At 35.9% G+C, this 22677-nt stretch overlaps 1 protein-coding gene across 3 annotated transcripts in view; it reads left to right on the top strand.

The window, feature by feature from the left end:
* Positions 1-22677, top strand: part of LOC150110190 (nuclear pore complex protein Nup93-like) — a 314507-nt gene that overhangs the window by 222825 nt on the left and 69005 nt on the right. For all 3 annotated transcript variants that reach the window (XM_090392052.1, XM_090392041.1, XM_090392034.1), the window contains exon 17: positions 5486-5558. In XM_090392052.1, coding sequence (XP_090248178.1) covers positions 5486-5558 — 73 coding nt within the window. The remainder of the gene's footprint in view (positions 1-5485; positions 5559-22677) is intronic.

The raw sequence follows: 22677 nt of genomic DNA, 5'->3' as shown, positions 1-22677 counted from the left end.
GATCAAATCATTGTCACTTTGGTTACTGTTGGAAATGTAATATGGTTTGTCTTTGTATATATTGGGTGGTTTTCAAAATTCCACGTACAAATTTTGAGGGGAGGTTGAGAACATCAAAATCAACCATATTCACATAGGAAAGCATGACTGAAAACTGGAAGGTACTAACACACACAAAGATACAGAAATAACACAAGGTAGTAAGTAGTGTAAAAACTTTATTAGGCATAACTGAACAGTTCAATCGTAGTCGGATACATAATATGGTTTCACATCAAGTGCTCAAAGTTACGACCATTAGCAGTGATGCATGCCTGACACCAACGACGCATTGATTGCCATACATTTTTGAAAATACTTGGAGTTTCCCGGATATTAGCAGTGGTGATGGCGATTCTTGCCACAAGGTCCATATCAGAGGCAACAGGCGTTTACGTACACCATGGCTTTAAGGGTCCCCCACAGAAAGAAATCAATGCTCGATAAATCAGGTGAGCATGGGGTTGGGGGGGGGGGGAAGCATGTGACGGGTCCACCATGCCCAATCCATTGAGCCCCAAAGGAGCTGTCCAAATACTGATGCACAGAAATGCCAAAATGGGCTGGAATCGCATCTGCTGACGCACAGTCACTGGGACATTGTTCAGTAAATCCAGCAGAACTTCTTCCAGAAAGGTCCGATACTTCTGGGAGTCCAGTCGGGGTGTTAACAGCTATGGGCCAACTAAACAGTCAACGACGATACCTGCCCATACATTAATGGTGAAGCGTTGTTGTGCAGCATGTGATTGCACAGCGTGTGGGTTCTCATGGGCCCACACATGAGCATTGTGGTGATTGAAGACCTCTTCACGGGTAAATGAAGCTTCATCCGTGAACAAAACACAAGTTGGAAAATCCGGGTCTATGGCACTTTTCTGCAGAAACTGCTGCGCGAATTCCACATGTCGAGGATAATCTTTGTCCATCAGTAACTGGACCCGTTGTAGATGAAATGGATGTAAGGACTCAGAGTGCAAAACATGCAATACTCTGGATCGAGACACTCCTATAACAGAGGCAACGGCACGTGTGCTCGTCTCTGGATTATTGTCCATCGCATGGAACACCTCCTCTTCCATGGCGGGATTTTGTATCGATCATGGCCACCCACTATCATACCTGCGATCCCTGAATGATCCATAGTCACAAATTCTGATGCAAATGTGTAAATATTTGCACATTTGCAAACAGCTGTAGTACACGTCTGTTTGGGTACCTTTTGCAATGCATTCATACAGCTGCTCGTCCATTACCGTCAGCTAACCAGTAAACGAGGTGCACGTCTGCTATCTCAGCGTTTGTAAAACAATGCATGTTCTTCGTACAGTGTCGAAAGCTTGAACGAGGAAACTCCCAGTTGCTCACCTGGAGCACTGCCGAACAGCATTACCTATCACTTTTGGGTGGCGTTTCCGGTCATGCTTTCCTGTGTGAATATGGTTGATTTTGATGTTTTCTACCTCCCCTCAAAGTTTGTACGTGGAATTTTGAACCACCCTGTATGTGTATACTCCAGATGATGACCTTAATATGAAAGTGGAAATGTTGGTAAATAAAAGTAATTATTCCTAACACAGTTGTAGTCTTCATAATTTTACTGAAATGAATGCTAATCATTGTGTAACATTAAAGGAAAGGATTCTAATTCTATGGAATTATATGACAAGATAACCAGAAATTGATGAGAACTGTAAAATGTACATCATTTGATCACAAAAGAAAACCAAGATTATTCAAAGAATTAAAAGTAAAACCATTAGATGAAAATCTAAATAAAAATAACCATAACTAGATAAAATATGTAAACCAAATGGCAAATATTTGATTAAAAAAAAAAAAACAGCTAATGCCTTTTTGTTCCTGTATAGACAGTATGGGAGGCCGTTTTTAAGCCCTATCTAACTTTTGGAGACTGAGTGGGCAGTTCAATCTCCACTGGTAGCCAATCAGAGATAGCTGGCCCAAGGCTATCACTAATTAATCGGCACGCAGCGAAAGGTGGCTAGTAAGTGTCGCCATCTGGTGGTCCATAACCCTAACTATATTTAATGTCTGAAAATAGCATGGGTTCGACGGCCTATTTTCTTGAGTTTACGGGACGAAAAACTTGAGTTTCCTGGAGGAAAAACCCGCTAGCCTGTGCCAGAGATCGACTAACTTGGAACTGGTCGAGAAAAGGCTTAGAAAAAGTTCCACTAGTTGGCGACTAGATTCCAATGCCTTTCGTTATGCGGTCAAGTGCTCTAGAGTGCAAATGCCACTTCTACTGAGCTACACAGGCTCTCATCAAATATTAAATTATCCACCGAAAGGAAGGAGAATAGGTAGACCTCAGAGGTAGTAATTGGATTAATGATAAAAGCTGAAACAAATCAATAGGTCTGTCATCATCATGACATGCATTGTTAAAGTGTACAGTGTGAATTTGGGTAACCGGCAAGGTTATGCTGTTGTCACATTAGATTAGGGTTCCTGTTCGTCCCGTTTTTCCTGGGACAGTCCTGTTTTTTATAGAAATGTCCCAAGTTAATTCCAAAAATCCCACTTTTTTAAATATCCTTCAGGAAAAAAATGGATAAATGGATTTTATCTCGTTTTTAGTACCAATTTCTATTACAATGTTGATGATAATAAATTTTATTTATTTATTATTTATAATAATAATCATTAGTATTATAAATAATATAACTAACTAATAGTAACTAATGGCGATGTTCTTTTTTCCCATGCTTCTGTTATAACAGTATCTTACTTGATCAATACTTTGCATGTTATAATTTTTATCGTTTTCTACCCTATAATGCCAAAACATAAGTGCAGTATTAATGATAATATTAGAAGAGAATTTCCTTTCATTAAAGGTGTAGATGAAAATGTGGAGTGTACTTTATGTAACTGTAAATTTTGTATTTCGCATGGTGGTCGGTCAGACGTAGTCAACCACATGAAAACGAAAAAACATAAAACTGCTGTTCGAAGTAAGACTTCCAACTGCAGTATAAGTAATTTTTTGTGAAATTACTTTAATTGTGAAAACCAAGAGTGAAAGGGAAAAAGAGTTATCACTGGCAGTGCAGGAAGCAACCTTCACGTATCACATAGCGGTGCATAATCACAGCTTTAACTCCATGGACTGCACAACAATCATTGTGAAAAAAAAATTTTCAACGATAAATTCAGGTGTTCGCAAACAAAGTGCAAGGCAATAATAACCAATGTTATTGTGTCATTAGCAACAAAGCAGATTGAGGAAGAGCTAAAAGAAGTTCGTTTTATATCAGTACTAATCGATTCATCAAACCACTTTGACATGAAATTAGTGCCTCTGGTCATTAGATACTATCATCCAGAAAAAGGTGTGAAGGTGAATGTGTTGGAGTTCGTTAATTTAGGTGGTGAAACCTCAGAACTTTTATTTTCTTATGTGTTGGAAGTGTTACAGAAAAATTAGATTTCCTGAAAAAGGTTATTGCTATATTATCAGATAATACAAACTTTGGTGGAAAGAAGAGAAAGGGAAAGGATAATCTTCAAATTAACTTCAAAATGCAAGAAAACACTGTGAATAATTTAATTGGAATTGGTTGCCCTGCACATGTGATACATAATGCTGTGCAGACTGCTTCAGATTGCTTACCTATCGATCTTCAGTTAATAATTAACAAGATTTACCAACATTTCCACATATATTTGTACGAGTTGAGGAACTTAAATCATTTTGTGAATTAATTCACAAACACAGAGTATAAAACTGTTTTGGGTAGCAGCAAGACAAGATGGCTCTCTCTTTTGCCTGCAATTGCAATTCAGAGGGTTATTGACATGTTCCCTTCATTGAAGTCATATTTTCTTTCTATTGACAAATGTCTTATCAGTGTCAAAAATTTCTTTGAAAATCCACTTTCAATTATACTCCTGCATTTCCTTGCGAGCCAGTTAAAAACCATTTATGATACCATTAAATGTATTGAAAAGCAAGATATAACAGTAATTGAAGTGAAGGATGAAACAAACAAACTGGTGGAAAGGTTAAATTGTAGGTAGGCAGAAAAGTTTCTTACAACTGCTGTGAGAAAACAGTTGCAAGAATTAAAAAAAGGAGGATACATAACAGTTGAAAAGTTTGAAAGCTATGCAGTAGATTTCTACTGCACCTGTATTGAATATATTCAGGAGTGGTGTACACCATTTCTCACTCCTCTTCAGTCTATGGATTGGATTAATTTGAAGGAAAAGGATCCTGTGACTTGGAAGAACATACAAGAAAGCTACATATTCATGCAGACAGCGTCACAAAGTTTTACTGTGAATGAAGAGGACTTATTTGATGAGTTTGTATGTGTGAAAGCAAATTTGAAGTGTGGAGTGAACAGAAGATCAAAGTGCCAGGTGATAAATAGTGTGAAATGTTTGCTCATTTTACAAAGCAGGGTATAAATTCTGGGAGTATCAAATGCCTAGTTAGTTTTTGTTTAGCACTGCCAAGAACTAATGCAGCGGTTAAACATGTTTTTTCATGAATAAATGCGCTCTGGACATATGAAGAAAACAGACTTAACATTGAGACAGTAAAAGCTTTAATCATTATAAAGACATCTTTTAAGAATTTCTCCTGTGCTGAGTTCTATGATCAAATATCAAAAGAAAAAAAAAATTCTTGAACAGGTCTGATAAATAAGTTTCTAATTAAATATGTTTGTGATTAATAATCCTTTTTTAAAGTGGATTTAATGTTAATGTATGTTTATAGTAGTATTTAATTTAAAGTGCAACATATAAAATAGTTTTATTTTTGATTTTCTTAATTTTTAACGTGTCCTGGGTTTTTTAAGTAAAAATTTCAGAATGTCCCAGATTTTAGTAAAACATTATGGGAACCCTACACTAGATGGAATTTCTAGTTGCTTCACAGAAACTAATACTAATAGTACTGATGATCCTTTTCATCAAGGAAGTTGCTTGCCTGTTAGCTGGTGTGAATTGTTGGTTATCATCCTTGGAGAGCAAAAACACTCATTACTGGAGAATCACATTTGAGATTCCATAGCCTTTGCACTACTTGAAAGGTAAGTTTATTAAGCAGTACAAAATAGCAAGGCAACTCATACCAAAGATTATGGGTAAGTGTGCTTCCCCATATTATTTAGCTTTTTTTTTTCACTTGGCTATAAAAGAGTAAAGGATATTTGTTATATTTTCCTTTAATAGTATAAAAAAAGGATTTGAAGCACAGTATCCAAATGACATTTGTGCCAAGTTTTTACAATAATTGATAAGTTGGTCATTCCTCTACATAGTGTTGTTTGGATATATAAAAACAAAAACTTGACATTTATGTTTTAGAAAAGTTGAGTGACATTTAGTAATTTCAGTTACATTATTAAATGATTATCATTCAATTCAATTACCAATTCATATTTTTTTTCCATTGTATACTTCTTAGGGATCTTAAAGGTCTTAGAGGAGAAAACCTTTTTATGGCTTGTGTAAGTGAACTGACTTTGGAAACAAAAGAAGTGAGTAAAATATGAGTGCTGTTTAGCTAGAAATGTATCTCACAGCAAATATACAATTTGGTATTATCAAAATACACTTAATCTTAATTATTGGATCATTCAAAAATATGGAAATTTAAATTTCAGATATTTTTAAAAGCTATTTATTCCAGTAACACTATGACAAAAAAGCATTTTTTTGCATCACTATAGAAAAAGTAGACAAACAATATACAAACAAATCATATTGAATGAAATTATGAGTAATAAATGAATTCTGTAATAAATAATCATCATCATCATCATCAAATTCCTGCCATGTACCCTCAAGGGGTGTACAGGATATGATAGTACTACATGAAAAATTTACATCATTATTAACTTCCTATCTATAACTTTCCTCCAAATCAGACTGATACTTGTCCAAGACTCCAATATTATCAGATCTTATATTTCTGTCGTCTAAGGCACTTTGTACCCTATCAAACCACTTATATCTTGGTCTTCTTCTGGGTCATTTTCCTGCCAACCTGGCAGAGAACACTTGTTTTGCCAATCTTTCCTTGCCCATTCTGTTTAAATGACCATACCACCTGAGATTAGCTATGCTAACGCATTCCTGGATGCTGACAATGTCAAGTTCTTTCCTAATATCCTCATTTTTAATATGATATTGCCATTGATGCCATCTGTTCATGCCCCTAATCTTTCTCAGGACTCTCATATCTGCGGTCTCTAGTCTTTTGGTCAAGTGTTTTTCTTCTGACCCAGCTCTCCGATCCACAAGTGAAAACTAGTTTGAACACTGTCTTGTATACAGCCAATTTAGTGTTCCGACTATCTCTCTTATTCCATATGAATTTATTCAATTGACTTCCTACCATACCAGCTTTGCTGATTCGGTTGTCTATTTCCATATTTAATTTAATATCTTCAATAAAAATTGTGCCTAAGTAGGTGAAATGTTTTCTTCTATAGGTTTTCCATTCACAACACAGTTGATATTTTCAATGTTTATGCCGATTTTCATTGTTTTTGTCATGTTATTGCTGATTTTCATACCAAATTTATTACAACAGTTATTCAATTTAGTCAGGGAATCTTGCAGATTTGTACTGAATTTATTTAGAAGTATGACATCATCTGCATAAAGTAAAGAGTTGAAATTAACATCTCCAATTTTGATATCAGGTTTAATGCCACTTCATAATGTGATCCATATAGATAATGAAAAAAAGATGGGATAATGTGCATATTTGCCTTACCAGATTTAACATTAAACCATCTTCCTGTACTTCCTTCAATTCTAACTGCTGACTTACAACTCAAATAAAGACTAAGTATTGATATAATGCTCCATTAACCATATAACTGTAGCGTATTGAATAGCTTCTCTCTTGGCACCTTATCGTATGCCTTTTCCAGATCTACAAAACTCAAATAGATATCTTTGTTATATTCCCATGATTTCTCCACTTTTGTCGTAAAGTGAAGATCTGATCCTGACAGCCTCTATTTGGCCGGAATCCAGCTTTTTCTTCACCAAGCTTTTCTTCTACAATTCTTCTGAACCGTTTCTCAAGTATACTTGCATATATCTTACCGGGAACACTCAGAACGGAAATACCTCTCTAATTCTCACATTTAGTTTTATTTCCCTTTTTATATATGGCTACTATGAAAGCTCTACTCCAATCATCATGAATTCATCCCTCCAGGTATAAAAGTCTTTCAGTCCAGGCACTGAAAGACTTTTATACCTTCATATTTCAGCATTTCTGGTCGAATAATCAGCTATTCCTGCTACATTTCAAGCCTTTGATGGCTTTTTTCTACTTTAAGTATGGATATGTGTTCCTGACTGTATGCCTGCTGAGTGTTTTTTACCACTGTGCTTTCAATGCTTATTTCATTTAGCAATTTTTCGAAGTAATTACTCCATATTTCAAGGATATCTTTTTCTCCAGTTTTCATGTCACTTTTATCATCTCTAATTCCTTTTACAACACTCTTTCCTCAATTTCTGAGCTTCTTCAACAACCTCCAGAATATCTTGCGAACTTCTTGATATTTATTTTCTATGTTCTTACCAAAGTCCTCCCATGACTTTTGTTTAACTCATTTTACACAGTGTTTAGCTTTCTTACATTTGTCTCTGTCAAATAAGTCAGCACACAAGCTGACTTATTTGCCAATGAACTTTTGATATGCTTTCTTCTTTTTCTTCACTGCCTCTTTAACTTCCTGTGTCCACCACGGAGTTCTGATTTTTCTATTCTTGCAGACAACCTCACCACATGCCTCTCTGTCTGAATCAATCAGGGTTTTCTTCAAGGCTTGCCACTGAATCTCCAAGGTTTGGTTCCTGTTCTCAAAATCTCATTTTTTCTTCAATAATCTTTGTGTATTTTCTACAGTACACATCTGAGAGCTGTTCAACTTTTATTTGCTTTAAAACTTTCTTACATGTTCTTCTTTTCAATATGAAATTCAATTTTATCCTGCTCAAGACTAAATAGTGATCACTTCCAATTTCAAATCGTCTGTACATTCTGGTGTCCTGCACCAGGGAGAAAACATCCCTATCAACAATAATATAGTCAATGAGAATTTTCTTATTCCTTATTCCTTCTCTCCATGTGAATTTGTGCACATTTTTATGTTGGAACATGGTGTTAGTAATAACCAGTCCATGTCCTGAGCAGAAATCCAACAGGTATTTGCCATTATTATTAGCTTTGCTCTTTTCTCCAAATTTTCCCAAAATATTTTTGTACGTCTGACAATCATTTCCTGTTCTACTATTTAGATCCCCAACAAGGACCTACTTTTCCTTTTTCATTGAGTCAGTTGCTTTCTCTAAAGCCTCAAAAAATTCTTTCTGTGTGGCCATCGGCACAAATAAGTCTCATTGTCCAGTTCCACATTCTGATTTTTGCACACATCATTCTACCTGAGACTGCTTGCCATTCAAGAAGATTAGCCTCATATTTAGTGTTGAATACTATGGCTACTCCTTCTTTTCCTTGATTGTCATTTCCTGAATATAACATTTTGTATTTATTGCTCAGAAAGATCTCACCAGTTTTTTTCTTTTTTGTTTCAGTTACTCCTATTATGTCGATCTTGGGGAGGGGGGTGCTTAAGAGTCAAAGCTGTTTAACTGAGAAGAGACCCCACATAGTATTTAAAGGAATGCGGAGAATCGACCAGGGCTTCTGACCTAATGTCCAATCCTCACCTTCTCGTGGTGCACGCTGTTGGGTATCTACCTGGTTACTGAACGAACAAGGATGGGCTTTTAGCCCACCAAATTGTATTCTTATTGGCTTATACATCTATAGATACCAAATTGACTATATAATAATAATAAGCAAAAGATTCCGAAATGCAATAACACAAACAAAAACATATCCTGGAGCAGACATAGGATCGGACCACAATCCAGTGATTGCAAAAATCAAAATAAAACTTATTATACCAAGCCAACCATTCATAAGAGAAACTTATAATTCAGACTCACTTAACAACCAAGATGTTAAAGACTGCTTTATAAAAGAATTCACAAAATCCCTTAACAAGTCTGACACCACAACTTGCACAGAAAATAGAACACCAATTGATGAAATTAACATGAACTGGCAAACTTTCAAGAATAGCATCAATGAATCAGCCAAAAATACACTCCCACAATTAAAAAGGAAAAGGAATAAACCTTGGATGAACGAAAAAATACTGACGTTGATGGAACAAAGAAAAAAGTTAAAGAACAAACCTGAATATAAAAGCATGAATAAAGAAATAAAAAAAGTATGCAGGAACGCCAAAGAGGAATGAATTAAATATGAATGTATAGATGTAGAAAACACAGAAGCAGAGAAATGCATGAAAAGATCAGAGAAATGACATGCAGGATAAATACAGCAAACCATGCAAGTGTCATTAGAGACTCAAGAGACCATATTCTAATGGATAAAAAAGAAATCATGGAAAGATGGATAATACACAAGGAAATTATATGAACAACAAAGAAATTATATTCCTGAACAGACTGATTTAGAAGTACCATCCATTTTACTCTGTGAAGTTGAAAATGCCATCAGAAAACTAAAACCACATAAAGCTGCAGGAATAGATAACATCTTGGCAGAATGGTTGAGGGCTCTCAATGGAGGAGGACTGAAATTTCTAACAAAATTATGCAATGAAATATACGAGACTGGATTTCTACCCAAAGATATTAATCACTCAATTTTTGTTCCAATTCCCCAAAAAACAAAAGTTATAAGATGTGAAGAGTTCACGACAATCAGCCTCATCAGTCCAGTATCAAAAGTCCTCCTATACATTATTCTTGAACGAAATAAAAGAAAAATAAACATAGAAATAAATGATACACAAAGTGGCTTCAATGAAAATGTAGGTACAAGAGAAGGTATTTTCAACATCAGAACCATCATAGAAAGATTAGAAAGATATCTAGAAAAACAAAAAAAACGTGTACCTCTGCTTCATAGATTACAAAAAGGCATTCGACAATGTCCAACATGAACAATTAATTGAAATCCTTTCAAAAATAGGCATGGATGGAAAAGACATTAAGCTATTAACTAATCTTTACTAGGAAAGACTGCATCTTTGAGAATAAATAGAGAGACCTCAGAAGAATTCCCAGTTCAGAAAGGTGTGAGACAAGGCTGTGCCTTTTCTCCAATTCTCTTTAACCTGTACACAAAAGAAATATTTAATAAAATTAGTAATCTCAAAGGAATCACTGTAGGGGGGAAGAAATATTAATAACCTAAGATATGCAATGACACGGTTCTTTTAGCTGAAAACAAATATGACCTCAAAACTCTTATAGATGAAACCCTCAAGTATAGCGAACAGTATGGCCTTAGTTTCAACTTTAAAAAGACAAAAATCATAATAATTTCAAAAGAAAAGAAAATACCAAAAATATGCATCAATATAAATACCTCGGACACTTGATCACATAGAATGGCAGGACAGAAGATGAAATTAGAAAAAGGATTGAAATTGCAAGGTCAACTTTCAACAGTATGAAAAATCTACTAACATCTAGAGAATTAAATCTGAAAACAAGACTAAGAATCTCCAAATGCAACATATGGTCTACATTATTATATGGAGTAGAGACATGGACACTCTCCAATCTGAGTATGAAAAAACAGGAGGCCTTTGAAATGTGGATACTGCGAAGAATTATGAGAATATCATGAAAAGACAAATGAAGAGATACTACAGATGGCAGGTGTAAACAGGAGCCTGATAAAAGAAATTAAAAAGAGAAAAGTCAGATATTTTGGACATATTCTGAGACATAACTGCCTACAAAGGACACTTCTCGAAGGAACTGTTGAGGGAAAGAGGAAGAAAAGACTGGAGTGGATGAAAAATATAGAAGACTGGACCTATCTCTCATATGAGGAATGCAGCAGAGAGGTGCAGAATAGGACATGGTGGAGACACATGGTAGTCAACTCCTGGAGGGAGAAGACACCTGACAGGACAGGGATTAGCTTAAACCAAAATACGAAATGATGGTACAACATGACAGAATAAATAACCATTATATGAATAATGGTAATTTATTTCTGAAATGCACCCTGAAGGGTACAGGATCATAGTACAATGTAAAAAAGCTTATATTATCACTAATTTTCTATTGACAATTTCCCTCTAAGTTAGTCCTATCTGTCAGAACTCTAAGAGACCATCATGTGTGTGTGTACTGGGGGGGGGTCTCTTCTCCCCCTCCGGCATTTCCCCCAAGTTTCGGGCTGGTAAGCCGGTTGTTTTGAAACGTCCAACAAATTGTTGTCTCATGAAGGCAGACACATTGTCAAATTTCGGCTTATCAGCTTAACCCGGCTCAAAACAATGAAGAGACAAAAAAACGTGACATAAAACCGTTTCAAATTTCGGCTTATCAGCTTAACCCAGCTCAAAACAATGAAGAAACAAAAAACGTGACATAAAAACTAAGTTAAGGGGATAATAAATCCCTCATTATTTGAAAGCCGGATATGAAACTCGGAGATCGAAATCTAAGAGTTTCATGCCAAAGAACTATCGGCGAGTCTAAGCGTAAGTCAACACCTGGGTAGTACAACACTAGGGCAACTCCGTTTGGCATGAAACTCTTAGATTTCAATCTCTGAGTTTTGTATCCGGCTTTAAAATAATGAGGGATTTATTATCCCCTTAACTTAATTTACGCCACTGGAAAAAAATAGCCTCTTGGCTGTTTATTGTGACAAAAACGTTTCAAATTTCGTCTTATCAGCTTAATGGCTTAATCGGCTTAACCGGGCTCAAAACAATGAAGAGACAAAAAACTTCACATGAAAACGTTTCAAATTTCAGCTTATCTTTTTATATACATAGAGTGGATATATATGTTAAGCCCATACAGAAGAGATTGGTTAATCGTCCTATAGTACATTAGTACCATGTATGTTTAATGAGTTTGGGAAAGGAGAAACTTGTTTACATTTGATTTAAAAGCCTGTATATATATATTCTTTAGAAAACACAAGTGGGGGAAGACTGTACCACAATTCAGCAGTAGCACGGATAGAGGAGGAGGAAAAGAAACTTGTTCCTTTGGGCAGTAGCTGCACATGCTCCAACGCACTTAGTACTGAGTGGAGGAATTATGAATGCTACTTCATGTGAACATTTGCCATGGAAATATTTATAGAATAAACATGTTGCAAAAACCAAATGCCTGTTCGAAAGTGGGAGGAGCGAGTTGATAAGAGGTGGGTTATTAATCAATCTAATTGAGTCGAGCATTTTGAGGGTGCTCTTAGGGGCTCCATACTCCAAATGCAAGAGCTGTTCTTGCATTTGAACTTGAGGCAGGACATGAGAATTTGTCACATGTTATCTGTTGGTGTATCTGATATATATATATTGGTAACTTAGTACTGGAATAAAAAGGATCCTAAGAAACATCTGCTTCCTATGGCCATCTTACTGCAAAGATACAAGAAAAACAAAATAAAACTTTATTTTAGCATTCAAAACATACATACATACATACACAGTCAGTATATACTGTATTTAGTGAAAAATTGAGTAATCAGTGTTTAAGTGTAATTAGAAACAACTGGAATGTTAATGAACCTGTAAAGTAAGTAAGTAATAATAATAATAATAAAAAAACCTCCTGAACAGACACCATAATGCATAGTTTTAAACCAAACTAACGAAAAGTTTTTTTGTATTATTAAATGTTTTCCCCCTCATGAGGCACAGCTCTTGCTAGACACAACCTGGCTTGAAGGTGTTGATTTATATAAAAATAATTTAACATTCTAAAAAGAGAAAGAAAGTTTCATTAGCAAATATCTTAATAACAGGCTTAGTGAAAATTGCAAATTTCATTAAATAACAGCCTATTTGAATAATAAGTAAAAAAAAATCACTGAATTATTACACATTTCTAAACGTACTACAACATTGAAATATGTCATGCCTCACCATTAATAAAGGTGCTGGTATGCTGTACTGTTACGTACCATCCCAAAAATATAAGCACTGGGTACAGCCCTCTTTCAGTCATCTGGAATTCAGCTCTCTGATCAGGCAGTCTTATTAGTGTAGCCATCTAAAGGTTTTCTATCTCTGTATTTGAGCATTTCTGTTTAAATATTGTTTACTCCAGCTGCTTTTTCATATTCCACCTTTTTTTACCTTAAATACTGATATGCACTGCTGAAAATTTTCTGTCACTGTTCCATCACTTTTTTTTTAGTAATCTTTTAAATTACTATAGACATCTATAATATCTTTCGTTATCATGCAATATTTATAATCTCTGATTCCTTTTACATCATTCTTTCTCCCTTTCTAAGTTTTTTTCCATAACTTCTGAAAGTTTTGCTGCCTTTATGATATTTGTCTTTTCAAATGTTTGGTATTTATTCTTACTCTGCAATTTAGATCAATAAGATGTGGTCTTTCTGTTTTTTTGGTGTCAGTTTCCTTTTCCTATTGAAATATTCCTCCACTCCCTTCTTAAAACCTTCTCTATAGTCACAAATAAGTTTCATTGTCGAATTATGCATTTTGAAATGTGCCAATCAAGAAGGAAGTTTATTGTCATGTTTAGTGTTGAATGCTATAACTAATCCTTTCTTTCCTTTGCTTAAATATAACCTGATATGTATTATTTAACAAAATCTCATCTGTTTTAGTCTTCTTTGTCTCAATAACACCAATTATGTTGTCATGGTACTTCTCTAGTTCGTCTGCTAGTTCAACTTCTTTTCCATTGATAGTGCCTATCTTCAATTTTGCTGATGTTGAGTTTGTTTCAGTCGTTGATTTTTGACTCTTTACTACGTTTTCTTATGAAAATGACTGTGTTCATCATATTGTACAATCATTTTGTTTTGGTTTAAGCCAATAACGAATGCTGTTTGGTTGGCTAAGTCCCAGATCTCAGCTCATTCATTCATTCATTCACACTATCAAGATGGATACCTAATTGGGTGCACCACTTGAAAAATGAGGATTTTGTTTTTGATCAGAAGTTCAGTCAGCTCTCCACTATAAAAGGCTATGTAGCAATCTCTTTCAATTATGTAGTTTTGACAAGCATCCTTGGATGAAATACACTTCCTTGCATGCATTGTACTTCTGTGAATTAAAAATTATTTCTGAAGGAGATATTGTGTATGAGTTTGAATAAAGAAATTTATACGCTGTTTTCTTCCAACTAATACTAATCATTAATGTATGTTGCCTTTGAAAATAGTAATAATTAGGCTTTTTTTTTTTTCATTTAATTTTGTACATACAGAAGCCAGTTTCTATCAACCAAAATCCCAACTTACCCCCACACAAGTTAAATGCTGAAACAGGTTTGTTCAGTAGTTTAATATGATAGAGAAGTTAATGTAGGAATTAATTACCCCCCCCCCCCCTTGTGGAGATTCATTGCATCTCTTGCACAATGTTCATATTTTTGCTTAATGCATTTTCTGTGGACAATTCTGTGACCACTCCTCTTTTGAAAAGGGTTTGTAAACTTATTTTGACATGGTGGAAGCTACCTGCCAGCTTATGGCTGTCAGGCATCTAACTTTCTAAGTGCTTTTCCTTCATCTTCATTTATCTCTGCTGCTATTCTTTGTATCTCTCACATCACCCCTTTCCTAAAAAAATAAATAGGTTTCTTAATTTTCCACCCATACATTATACTAGCATCTATTCATTTAGTTAACTATCAATGATAATTCTTTTAATTTATGCTATTAGAAATTTTTATAATTTTTTGTTCTTCATTAATTGAATGCCAAATTTTATTTTATCATGAACTCTGCAATTTGTGTTTCCAATGTAAAATTTCTTAATAATCTTAAATCCAATATTTAAAATTATAGGATGATTTTGAAGTTGTGTATATGCAAATTGTTCATGATAATAATTATTGATACAGAAAATAATTGTACTGATAATAAATTTAGTTTAATCCTTTATCCAAGTGTGAGCAAACAAAGTTTGCACCTGAAAGTATCTTCAGGACTGGGGTAAGGTGGTACAACACTGGGCAACTTGTTGCAAAGGTGGAGCAAGCTAACATCACTCCTATCTCAGTTTCTCCATTAATGCAAAACACATCTCATGGAAATGTGTTCAAAAACACATAGGAGTTGCCAACACCGTTTGGCAACTCCTATAGGTGGAGATGACCTTGCTAATGCTTCTGCCTGGTATCTCCACTTTGGCCTGGCTCCCACTGAAGAGACCTCAATAAAGGTTGAGTGGCCCTTCCCTTAATGCATAACATTATATATGTCTGCAAGGAGATGTGTTTTGCATTATGGGAGATACTGAGATAGGAGTGATGTTAGCTTGCTCTACCTTTGCAACGAGTTTCCCAGTGTTGTACCACCTTACCCCAGTCCTGAAGATACTTTCAGGTGCAAACTTTGTTTGCTCACACTTGGATAAAGGATTAAACTAAATTTATTATAGTCTAACCAAGTGAAAAATAAACTTTCAAATAAATTGTACTGCTATCCAAGAAAACCATGTTAAACACACACACACACACACACACACACATTAAAACCCTAACCCACCCATGATAGAGTAACATAAAAGACGAGTTGTGGCTGTGATGCATTCAAGATGAAAAGAGGTGTATAATATGGGATTAGAAATTTGAAAGCTTTGGTGGGTATATTGTAATGCTGAGCAAAGTCCTGAACAATTAGAAAAGTATATAACGTTACAAAAGGTAATTAGTGAAATTATTATTATACAGGCATCTCCATGAAGTCTGAAGGCTCATTGTAGGAGACCCAATCTATCATACATTTTCTTGAACCCATTAACAGACAAAGCACTCACAACTGACTCTGACAACCCATTCACAACTCTCTAAGCAAAAAATCTAGTCCTCACACCCCTACTAATCACAGCTTTCAGGGTCAATTCCAGGGAGGACCCGTTGTTCTGGTCCCTCTAGCCAAGTGCTGAAACATTTCCCCTTGCATCTGTCCTATAAAACCCTTTAAGCAACTTAAATGTTTCTATCATTTTTTCTCCTATCAACCAACCTCTGCAATCTATTCTCATAGGGAACGTTCCACAGGCCACTCGCCTCTGAATCCTTTCCACAGCTTCCTGATCCCCCAAGAAACCCAGGGGAACCAGACTTGAGCATACTAATCCAGATGTGGGCATATCAAGGTCTTATAAAGAGGAATAACAACTTCCTTATCTTTACTTGTTAATGTGTTCTTCAACAGCCAAGTAATCTTATACCTTAACAAGTTTAGCAATATGTCCTCTAAGCTTTAACTCTCTATCTACCACCACCCTTAAATCTCTAGCTTCATCTATTTCATGGAGTACAGAGATACACAGCTCATAATCTGTTTATCCCAAAATGCATAACTTTACATTTCTTTACATTAAACTGACATCCATTCTCTTTTGTCCATACTGATAGTCTATTTAAATCATCCTGCATGCTTTCCACTTTGCCTTGATTAACTATTACTCTACTGAATTTCACATCATCAGCAGACAACTAAATATTTCCTTTCAGGTTATTTCCAATATCATTTATGTACAAATTAAACAGCAATGGTCTCACCACTGAATCTGCAGCACACCAGTAGTCACCTGTTTTCGCCTCATATACACAATTTTGATATCTGTCTCCAGCAGCCACCCTCTTATTCACATAATCAGTGTCATATCAATCCTAATTTGTTCTGATTTGCATGACAGAGTTTCATGTGGTATTCTGTCAAATGCCTTTGCATAATCATTGTAGCCATTTCCTTTATACAAATGAAATATAATACATGTAATGTAAAGACGTAATGTAATGTAAAGGGGGTGCTTAAGGGTCAAAGCTGTATAACTGAGAGGAGACCTCCACATAGCCTTTAAAGGAATGCGGAGAACCGACCAGGGCTTTTGACCTAATGTCCAATCCTCACCTTCTCGTGGTGCACCCTGTTGGGTATCTACTTTGATACTGAACGAACGAGGATGGGCTGGCAATTTGGGATTTAGCCGACCAAATTGTATTCTTATTGGTTAAACCAAAATAAAAAATGATGGTACAACATGACAAAATTTCATGCCGGCTGGGGCGTCGCCCGGTTAAACAAGGCCCCCGTTGTTTTCGCCAGGGAACCAGGGCGAACAGCGAAAAGGCAGCTACTGGAACAAATCTGAAAACAAACCCCAACTCAACATCACCAGAGTTAAAGATCGGTACTATCAATAAGAAGCCTGAATGGCAAAGAAATGGAGCTAGCTGAGGAATTAGATAAGTACCAGATCGACATAAAAGGGGTGACTGAAACAAAAAAGACCAAAACTGGTGAGATCTTTCTGAGCAATAAATACAAAATGTTATATTCAGGCAATGACAATCAAGGAAAAGAAGGAGTAGCCATAGTATTCAACACAAAATACGAGGTTAATCTTCTTGAATGGCAGTCAGTCTCAAGTAGAGTGATGTGGGCAAATATGAGAATGGGGAACTGGACAATGAGACTTATTTGTGCCTATGGTCCCACAGAAGGTTCTACTAAGGTAGAAATGGAGGAACTTTTTGAGGCTTTAGAAAAAGCAACTGACACAATGAAAAAGGAGAAGTTGGTCCTTGTTGGGGATCTAAATAGTAGAGTAGGAAATGATTGTGAGATATACAAAAATATTTTGGGAAAATTTGGAGAAAAGAGCAAAGCTAATAATAATGGCAAATATCTGTTGGATTTCTGCTCAGGATATGGACTGGTTATTACTAACACCATGTTCCAACATAAAAATGTGCACAAATTCACATGGAGAGAAGAGGCTAGGAATAAGAAAAGTCTCATTGACTATGTTATTGTTGATAGGGATGTTTTCTCCCTGGTGCAGGACACCAGAGTGTACAGAGGATTTGAAATTGGAAGTGATCACTATTTAATCTTGAGCAGGATACAATTGAATTTCATATTGAAAAGAATAACATGTAAGAAAGTTTTAAAGCGAATAAAAGTTGAGCAGCTCTCAGATGTGAACTGTAGACTAAAATACAGAAATATTATTGAAAAGAAAATGAAAAAGTTTGAGAACAGGAATCAAACCTTGGAGATTCAGTGGCAAACTCTGAAGGAAACATTGATTGATTCTGCCAGAGAGGCATGTGGTGAGGTTGTGTGCAAGGATAAAAAAATCAGAACTCCCTGGTGGACACAGGAAGTTAAAGAGGCAGTGAAGGAAAAGAAGAAAGCATATCAGAAGTTCCTGGCAAATAAGTCAGCTTTTACTCTTACAGAATACAGAGACAAATGTAAGAAAGCTAAACAGTGTGTAAAACTAGCTAAACAAAAGTCATGGGAGGACTTTGGCAAGAATATAGAAAATAAATATCAAGAAGGTGGCAAAATATTCTGGAGGTTGTTGAAGAAGCTTAGGAATGGAGGAAAGAGTGCTGTAAAAGGAATTAGAGATGATAAAGGTGAAATGAAAACAGGAGAAAAAGATATCCTTGAAGTATGGAGTAATTACTTTGAAAAACTGCTAAATGAAACAAGCAGTGATGACAGCACAGTGATAAAAAACACTGACAAGGCATGCAGTCAGGAATACATATCCATACTTGAACTAGAAAAAGCCATCAAAGGCTTGAAATGTGGAAAGGCAGCAGGAGTAGATGATATTCGACCAGAAATGCTGAAGTATGGTGGTATAAGAGTCTTACAGTGGCTGCACTGCATAGTTCAGAAAGCCTGGACAGAGGGACGAATTCCCGATGATTGGAGTAGAGCTCTCATAGTACCCATATATAAAAAGGGAAATAAAACTGAATGTGAGAATTACAGAGGTATTTCCCTACTGAGTGTTCCTGGCAAGATCTATGCAAGTATACAGGGTGTTCGGGATAAATTTGACATATTTATAATTAATTATATTTTTCCGTAAGTTACATGTATTAACACACACTTCTCTTCATTTAAAAGTTTGGACCCTTCTTCATTCATATACAAGATGTCAGAAAGGATGGATAGCTGGAACCCACCTGAATCATGGAAGAGAATAACTTGTATCATGATGATTCGTGCCCGCCATCAAAATAAGGATATTACGACTGCTGCCCAATGCTCCCTGAATACAGTAAAAACAATCAGGCATGAACTAGAGACTTGCAATGGTGACTACGAGGATGTAGCAAGAAGAAAGATCCCTAGCAGACGATCTGATTGCGTTCATACAGCAGAATTCCTCGCAAATCTGCAGGAACAGGTGTTGAAGAACCCTGGCATTGGAATTCGGGCTTTGTTCGTGGAGTTGCTAACTGTAGTCAAGCCCTGGATAACAAGGGTAGCCAATGGTAGGCCGTATGTATGGCAGCAGGATTCGGCCCCTTGCCACACCTCTGGGAAAAGTAAAAAATGGTTGTCTGAAAATTTCTACGACTTCACCAGTCCAAATGTTTGGCCTCCAAACTCCCCAGACCTAAACCCCATGGATTATTTTGTATGGGGCGCAGTTGAAAAAGACACCAATCGCACTTCCAGTAATACAAAAGCCCAGTTAATGGATAAAATTAAAACAGTTTTTGCGGCCCTTCCCAGGGAGACTGTAGCATCAGCTTGTTCGAGGTTCCGAAGCAGAATTGAAGCTGTGATCGATGCTAATGGTGGTTATTTTGAGTAAATCTTGTTGATAGTATTGTAATTAACTCTGCCTGTAATGTTTTTTTGTCAATTCATTAAATTTAATAGATACAAAGAAGATTTTCTTTTTCCTTACGAAACTGTCAAATTTATCCCGAACACCCTGTACTTGAGAAACAGTTGAGAAGAATTGTGGAAGAAAAGCTTGGTGAAGAACAAGCTGGATTCAGGCCAAATAGAGGCTGTCAGGATCAGATCTTCACTTTACGACAAATAGTCGAGAAAGCATGGGAATATAACAAAGATCTGTATTTAAGTTTTGTCGATTTGGAAAAGGCATATGACAAGGTGCCAAGAGAGAAGCTATTCAATACGCTGCAGTTATATGGTGTCAATGGGGCATTATATCAAGCAATACTTAGTCTTTATTTGAGTTGTGAGTCAGCAGTTAGAATTGAAGGAAGTACAGGAAGATGGTTTAATGTTAAATCTGGTGTGAGACAAGGATGTACGTTATCCCCTCTGTTATTCATTATCTATAGATCACATTATGAAGGAATGTGGTATTAAACCTGATATCAAAATTGGAGATGTTAATGTCAGCTGTTTGCTTTATGCGGATGATGTTATACTTCTAAATAAATCCGCTACAAGTCTGCAAGATTCTCTCACTAAATTGAATAGCTGTTGTAATAGATATGGTATGAAGGTCAGCAATAAAAAGACAAAGACAATGAAAATAGGCAGAATCATTGAAAATGTCAACTGTGTTGTGAATGGAGAACCTGTGGAACAAGTAAAACATTTCAGCTACTTAGGCACAATTTTTACTGAAGATGGTAAACTAAATATAGAAATTGACAACCGAATCAGCAAAGCTGGTATCGTGGGAAGTCAGTTGAATAAATTCATATGGAATAAGAAAGAAATTAGTCGGAACACTAAATTAGCTGTATACAAGACTGTGTTCAAACCAATTTTAACTTATGGATCTGAGAGCTGGGTCAGAAGTAAAACACTTGACCAAAGACTAGAGACCGCAGATATGAGAGTCCTGAGAAAGATTAGAGGCATGAACAGATGGCATCAATGGCAATATCATATTAAAAATGAGGATATTAGGAAAGAACTTGACATTGTCAGCATCCAGGAATGCGTTAGCAGAGCTAATCTCAGATGGTATGGTCACTTAAATAGAATGGGAGAGGAAAGATTAGCAAAACAAGTGTTCTCTGCCAGGTTGGCAGGAAAACGACCCAGAGGAAGACCAAGATATAGGTGGATTGATACGGTACAAAGTGCCTTAGACGATAGAAATATAAGATCTGATTATGTTGGAGTCTTGACAAGTAACAGACTGATTTGGAGGAAAATTGTAGATAGGAAGTTAGTAATGATGTAATTTTTTCATGTAGTACTGTCATATCCTGTACACCCCTTGAGGGTACATGGCAGGAATTTGATGATGATGTAATGTAAAGAAAGGACAGAAAAGAGTAAAAAAAAAAAAAAAAAACAACGGTGTTTTATGGTGATTAAGGGTGTTTCAGACAGTTGAACAGTGAAAGTGATCTCTGTACACAAAGATTGTAACATGACTGAGGCTATGTGCTAACAAAAAGAACGAGTGAATGATATGATTTGGTGGTAAGTATTTGGATTTGGCATCAGATGCCTGGAGAAATTGTTCAGTGCAAAGAGTAAATATAAATAGTGAGGGAAAGATACATTTGGATGAATGCACACAAGTTTGGATTTGATTGCTAGGTGAATGATCAGCATTGTGATTACAAAAATAGTATGGAAGGGATGACCCCAAGAACAGTAGGACAGCAGCTGTGGCTGTGTAGAAGAAAATTTAGTGAAGGAATTAACTCATGCTACATCTTTGAATAGGTGAAGTTTTAAGTGATGCTTGAATATCCATCATACTGCTAGTGGCTGGTTATCATATATGTTCACTAATGCCAGAAGCATCAGGAATAAATGCAAGAAATTCTTAGCATTAGTAAATGCAAACAAATTAATTATTGGGAATCACGACCTTAATTGACAAAGGAGGTTATTGTTACATGAATTGAATGCTATAGGCATTCAATGTATTCAAGAAAGATGGGCAGAATAAGGAGGGGGGGGGGAAAGCGCTAGAAATGGCAATAATAGTATGAGTAATAGAGGCAAAGGTTAAAAGCTGTAAGATGCTAAGCAGAAGCTTATAGGATAAAATGTATGGTTTGGTGTTGCTGTATACAGGATCAACTGAGAAGAAGTGTAAAGGCAGATTGCCCTTATAGTATGAACTGTACAAACAGATAAACCTTATGTACGCAAGAATGGGTGACTCAGCTGTAAGATACAAACTGTAGGAAGGAGCAAGCATGCAAGAGAGGGAGAGAGAAGAATATGTTGAGTTGAAGGACAGCTTCCTTAAGCAGCATTCTGTGGATGGAACTCATGGGACAAGAACATTTAGATATGGCAATAATATTCAAGAATAGATCTGTAACTCAACAATTATGCCTCCAGTTGTTGAAAGTAATTATGTAATTTTAACTTGGATGGTGGAAAATCAGATGGGAGATTTGTTTAATAATGATATTACTTAAAGAAGTTACATTATATATGATATATTAATTAAAATAACTTAATACTTCCATTATTTCAGCAGTCAAATTGCCATCAGGGAACAATGAACAAATTGATATGTGTATGCATGCTCTATATAAGGTAAGTAACTTACCTTATGTATGAACACAATGCCTAATGAGAGGAAGGAGACAAGATAATTCCATTTTACATGGATGGAGCTAAAACTGATGCAACCAGTTATAGACAAATTTATTTCTGGAGTAGTCATTAGGGTATTGTAGAGGGAGCTAGTCAGAAACTGAATCCAAATGTAGGTAAATAGCACATTGAACTTTTGTGAATATGATGAGGGGGTGTGCTGAAAAGTTGCGATTATCAAC

Source organism: Typopeltis vanoorti, chromosome 1 (genome assembly GCF_054136105.1).
Source record: "Typopeltis vanoorti isolate ZY-2024b chromosome 1, IOZ_Tvanoo_1.0, whole genome shotgun sequence".
Classification (NCBI taxonomy): domain Eukaryota; kingdom Metazoa; phylum Arthropoda; class Arachnida; order Uropygi; family Thelyphonidae; genus Typopeltis; species Typopeltis vanoorti.
The sequence above is the reverse complement of the archived record's forward strand: the minus strand, read 5'-3'. Positions and strand labels throughout refer to the sequence as shown.